General features: G+C 59.3%; 1 protein-coding gene across 1 annotated transcript in view; it reads right to left on the bottom strand.

Annotated features, from left to right (window-relative positions):
* The window catches only part of LOC106898178 (aladin-like), a 10,879-nt gene that overhangs the window by 4,067 nt on the left and 1,132 nt on the right, over window positions 1-5,680 (bottom strand). Inside the window, exons 4-10 of the mRNA XM_014959290.1 lie at window positions 5,402-5,448; window positions 4,817-4,915; window positions 3,824-3,967; window positions 2,709-2,829; window positions 1,615-1,739; window positions 1,403-1,463; window positions 275-365 (exon numbers count right to left, since the gene is read on the bottom strand). Coding sequence (XP_014814776.1) covers window positions 275-365; window positions 1,403-1,463; window positions 1,615-1,739; window positions 2,709-2,829; window positions 3,824-3,967; window positions 4,817-4,915; window positions 5,402-5,448 — 688 coding nt within the window. The remainder of the gene's footprint in view (window positions 1-274; window positions 366-1,402; window positions 1,464-1,614; window positions 1,740-2,708; window positions 2,830-3,823; window positions 3,968-4,816; window positions 4,916-5,401; window positions 5,449-5,680) is intronic.

The raw sequence follows: 5,680 nt of genomic DNA on the forward strand, positions 1-5,680 counted from the left end.
TTCAAGAGCCCCCCCCTGAGAGGATAAACTCAACCCTGTGCGTCCAGAGACCCCCCCCCCCCAAGAGGAAAAACTCAACCCTGTGCATCCAGAGACACCCCCCAAGAAGAAAATCTCAACCCTGTGCTTTGAAGACCAACCCCAGACCCCCGTCCCCTGCACGTCCTGGCTCTGCCTCCATCCTTTCCTGCCCCAAAAGGCCAGGAAATGCAGCAAAAAAAAGAGGTAGAGGGAGGTTTTGGGGACCAGCCACCAACTACTCGGGGAGGCTCACCCCGATACTCGGAGAAGGACAAGGAGTAGATGAGAGACTCCCCCAGAACTGAGAAGAGCAAGCGGCTGCCATCCGGGCTCCAGCACCCCGTCTGCAGGCACAAAACAGAGTCAGAGAATGATGTAGGGTGAGAAGGGACCTCTGGAGATCATCTCCTCCAACCCCCCTGGCCAAAGCAGGTCCCACCCAGAGCAGGTTGGATTCATCCAGGGGGGGTTTGAATGTCTCCAGAGAAGGAGACTCCACCACCTCTCTGGGCAGCCTCTTCCAGGGCTCTGCCACCCTCAAAGTCAAGAAGTTCCTACTCATGTTTAGGTGGAACTTCTTATGTCCCAGTTTGTGCCCGTTTCCTCTTGTCCTGTCACTGGGCACCACTGGAAAAAGACCAGCCCCATCCTCCTGACCCCCACCCTTGATAAGATCCCCCCTCAGCCTTCTCTTCTTCAGCCCCAAAAGCCCCAAGTCCCTCAGCCTTTCCTCCTAAGAGAGATGCTCCAGGCCCCTCATCATCCTCGTAGCCTCTGCTGTCCCCTCTCCAGCAGTTCCCTGTCCTTCTGGAACTGGGGAGCCCAGAACTGGTCCCAGTGCTCCAGCTGGGGCCTCCCCAGGGCAGAGCAGAGGGGCAGGATGACCTCCCTCCACCTGCTGCTCACGCTCTTCCTGATGCCCCCCAGGATGCCATTGGCCACCACATTGCTGGCTCCTGGGCATCCTGGTGGCCACCAGGACTCCCAGGTCTTGTTCCTCAGAGCTGGTTTCCAGCAGGTCACCCCCAACCTGTCCTGGTTTGGGGGGGGAGGGGGGGTTATCCCTCCCCAGGTGCAACACCCAATACTTCATCAGGTTCCTCTCTGCCCAGCTCTCCAGGTCTCACTGGATGGTGGCCCAGCCTTCTGGTGCGTCACCCACCCCTCCCAGTTTGGTGTCACCAGCAAACTTGCTGAGGGGACATCCCATCCCTCCATTCAGGTCATTGATGAATATATTGAAGAGAACTGGACCCCTGGGGAACCCCCCCCCCTTAATGCTGGCCAAGGTGGGGCTGAAGCCAGCTGGAAATTGGGGGGATTTTAGTAAAAAACCCCAGAGGAGCAACACCTGGGTGGAAAAATGTCCCCCCTGTCCTACCTGGCAGCGTCCTTTGATGGTGGGCCACCGCTCGCACATCCACATCTGAGCCTCCCACACCCTAAAAGAGAGAAATTCCTGGGATCTACCCCCAAATCTGCTGCTTTCTCCCCCCCACAGCAGGAATAGGAGCAGTTTGGGCCAGAAAACCATCCAGATTGTTCGGTTTTGTAGCAAAAAAAAATAATAAAGGCTGGAATGTGCCATCTCACCGGAACACCACTGAGGGAGTGGCCGCCAGGACCTTGCTGCCATCCGGTGACCATGCCAGATAGGTGACACCTCCACCCCCAAAGCGCTGCAGGGGGACACAATTCTCGGTGGACACGTCCCACGCCTGGAGAAGGGGACAAGGAAGAGGAAGATAAGGTCAGTGAGACCCTGACCAGCTTGTTAGTGCTGCTTGGGGGGCCAGCAGAAGGTGGGGCCACCATCCAGAGGTGGACCAGCTGGAGAGGAACCTCATGGAGTTCAACCAGGTCACCCCCCAAACCAGTAGAGGTTGGGGGTGACCTACTGGAAACCAGCTCTGAGAGAGGGAACTGGGAGTCCTGGGGGACAACAGGTTGCCCATGGGCCAGCAAGTTGTGCCCAAGAAGGCCCATGGGTCTCCTGGGGTGGAAGGAGGTCATCCCCTGTCTCTGCTCTGCCCTGGGAGGCCCCAGGTGGAGACTGGGACCAGTTCTGGGCTCCCCCAGTTCAAGAGGGACTGGGAACTGCTGGAGAGAGTCCAGAGGAGGAGGATGAGGATGATGAGGGGCTGGAGCATCTCTCTGCTGGGGAAAGGCTGAGGCACCTGGGGCTGTTCAGCTGGAGAAGAGAAGGTTGAGGGGGGTCTCATCGATGCTGAGCAATATCTGAGGGGTTGGGGGCAAGAGGATGGGGCCAGACTCTTCCCAGTGGTGCCCAGTGACCGGAGAAGGGGCAACGGGCACAAACTGGGACATGGGAAGTTCCATCTCAACACAAGGAGGAACTTCTTTCCCGCGAGGGTGGAAGAGGCTGCCCAGAGAGGGTGGGGGGTCTCCTGCTCCGGAGAGATTCCAAACCCCCCCTGGATGAATCCAACCTGCTCTGGGTGACCCTGCTCTGGCCGGGGGTTGGGGGGAGATGATCTCCAGAGGTTCCTTCAACCCCAACAATTCAAGGGTATGATTTTTCTATGGACTGGGGGACCCAGAGTGATGATTTTTGGTCTAGATCCAGCTCAGGAGCTGCCAAGGAAATCCTGGCCATCCCTGCAGCCTTTGGTAGCCCCGTGGTGGCTCCGTAATTCTGAAGGCAACCCCCCATGGAGGTCTCTTACCAGCATGGCCGTGTCGGCCGGCGACGCCGAGAGCAGCAGGTCCCCGCTGGGAGCCCAGGCCAGGCTGGTGATGGGGCCGTGCCCGGGGTAGGACAGGACCTGAGCGCAGCCGGACGAGGGTCTGCAGGGAAGGAGAGAGAAGATCTCCAGAGAAGGGGACTCCACACCCTCCCTGGGCAGCCTCTGCCAGGGCTCTGCCACCCTCACCCCAAACAAGTTCTTCCTCACATTGGAGTGGAACTTCCCATGGTCCAGCTTGTGCCCATTGCCCCTCGTCCTGTCACTGGGAACCACTGGAAAGAGTCCGGCTCCATCCTCCTTCAACCCACCCTTTAGATCCTTGGAAGCACCACTAAGGTCCCCCCTCAGCCTTCTCTTCTCCAGGCTGAAGAGTCTCAGCTCTCTCACCGTTTCACAGAATGACATGGGGTGGGAAGGGACCTCTGGAGATCATCTCCTCCAACCCCTTCCCAGAGCAGGTCCCACCCAGAGCAGGTTGAATTCATCCAGGTGGGTTTGAATATCTCCAGAGAAGGAGACCCCACCACCTCTCTGGGCAGCCTCTTCCAGGGCTCTGCCACCCTCAAAGTCAAGAAGTTTCTCCTCGTGTTGAGATGGAACTTCTTATGTCCCAGTTTGTGCCCGTTTCCTCTTGTCCTGTCCCTGGGCACCACTGGAAAAAGACTGGCCCCATCCTCTGACCCCCACCCTTGATGAGATGCCCCCTCAGCCTTCTCTTCTCCAGCCCCAGAAGCCTCAAGTCCCTCAGCCTCTCCTCATAAAGGAGATGCTCCAGGTCCCTCATCATCATCCTCATAGCCCTCTGCTGTCCCCTCTCCAGCAGTTCCCTGTCTCTCTTGAACTGGGGAGCCCAGATCTGGTCCCAGTGCTCCAGTTGTGGCCTCCCCAGTGCAGAGCAGAGGGGCAGGATGACCACATTCTTCCCTACACAGCCCAGGATCCCGTTGTCCCTCTTGGCCACAAGGGCCCAATCTCAGAAAGGGTTGTCCCAGCTGCCACCCAAAGCCAGCGCCGTGTCCCCCCTCCCCGATCTCAGCAGGACGCGGAGGGGCCAACCCCAAGGCCACCCAAAATGGGGGTCCCCAAGAAGCCACCTGGTGGAGAGGGAGGTGGGATCCAGGTGCCACACCAGGACGCAGCTCTGGCAGGCGACAGCCAGGATGGAGGCGCAGAGCGGCTTCCAGGCCATGGTGGCCACGTTCCTCTGGAGACGATGCTTCAGCGAGGGGATGGTGGCACTGCCAGGGCAGGGAGGGGGTGACAAGAGTCAAAAACTGGGGCTCAAGAGTCCTCAGGCAGCCCAAGGGATGTCCTCCCGCCTCCAACCTCCAGCTGGGACCCCAGAGTGGGAAGAGGAGGGGGGGGATGTCCCCCACCGTGACCCCCTTCCCTTTGGGGGGACCACAGAGAAGATCCCAACCGGGTGACACTGAGCCAGGGCATCCCAGGGGTGGGAGGTGGCACTTTGGGTGGCTTCAAATCCCATCTGGGGTTTGGGACAAGGAGGACCTGGCGGCAGAGTCTTCTCCTGGGGAGGGCTCTGCGTGTCCTGGGGGAGCAGGAGGAGGAGGAAGGAGACCTGGGGACACCCAGGAGGTTGCTCTGTTAGTGACAGCAGCCACGTGTCACCCGGGCTGTCCCCAAGGAGCAGGGTGGGGGAGAAAAACTTAAGTTGATAAGGGCAGGAATTTTTGGGGAAGTCCTTGGGGGGGGGGGGGGGTCCCCGGACCGAGGACAAGAGATTTTGGGGACAGATGGGGCTGGTTAGGAGCAAAATCTGAGCCAACACCGAGGCAGAGACCCCGGGGGGGGACCCTCATGTCCCCATGCTGTCCTCATGGTGTCCCCATTGTGTACCCATGGTGTCCCCACGGTGTAACCAGGGTGTCCTCATGTCCCCATGGTGTCCCAATGGTGTCCCCACGGTGTCCTCATGTCCCCATGATGTCCTCATGGTGTCCCTATGGTGTCCCCATGGTGTCCCCTCGGTAGGGGCTGGGGGTGTGAAATGGGGAGACTCGGGGGGGGGACCCCAAGGAGCAGCATCACCCGAAGAACCCTCCCACCCACCACCCAAAACACCTCACCTTTTGGAGTTGTACACCCGAACGGAGTCATCCAGAAGAGCCACGGCAAATTTGCTGGTGTGGGGGTGCCAGGAGAAGGCTCGGATGGTGCAGCCGGCCCTGGAGAAGGAATTTGGGGGGGGCATATGGGGGGGGGGGAGGGAAACCAGCTCCCCCAATGGCATTCCAGGCTGGAGGCAGCGGTGATGGGCTCCTGGGCACCGTCACGACCCCCCCCAGCCCCCCAAAACGGGTTCCCAGTGTCTCCAATGAAATAAAACCTCATTTTTGCCGCTGAGCGGGACCTTTTCTCTGATCCCGGCAATTATTCTCAGGGGAAGGTTAAAAAAAATTTTAAAGCCCGGGATTGGGATTTGAAGGATTTTTCCAAACCCTGATCCCATTTCATGCTTTTTTCCCCCCAAATCGCTGCATCGGGGCACGCTTTGGGGTGAACTTGGGGGGCTGGAGGCAACGGGGAAATACTTGCCCCCCCAAAATCCATCCAAGGCGGAGGATGAGCATATTAAAAAAGGGGGGGGTCCTTGTGCCTCCCACCCCTTCGCCCAGAAACCCCCTTTCCCAGTCCACCCAGGAGGGACTCACCAGTCCACGGCCTGGGAGAACGCTGCGATCATGTCCTCACTGGTCAGCTTTTGGGGGAGAAAAGCCAACTCTGAGACACGTGTGCTGGGGGTGTGAAATGGGGAGACTCGGGGGGGGGACCCCAAGGAGCAGCATCACCCGAAGAACCCTCCCACCCACCACCCAAAACACCTCACCTTTTGGAGTTGTACACCCGAACGGAGTCATCCAGAAGAGCCACGGCAAATTTGCTGGTGTGGGGGTGCCAGGAGAAGGCTCGGATGGTGCAGCCGGCCCTGG

Source organism: Calidris pugnax, unplaced genomic scaffold (genome assembly GCF_001431845.1).
Source record: "Calidris pugnax isolate Ruff unplaced genomic scaffold, ASM143184v1 scaffold324, whole genome shotgun sequence".
NCBI classification, from domain to species: domain Eukaryota; kingdom Metazoa; phylum Chordata; class Aves; order Charadriiformes; family Scolopacidae; genus Calidris; species Calidris pugnax.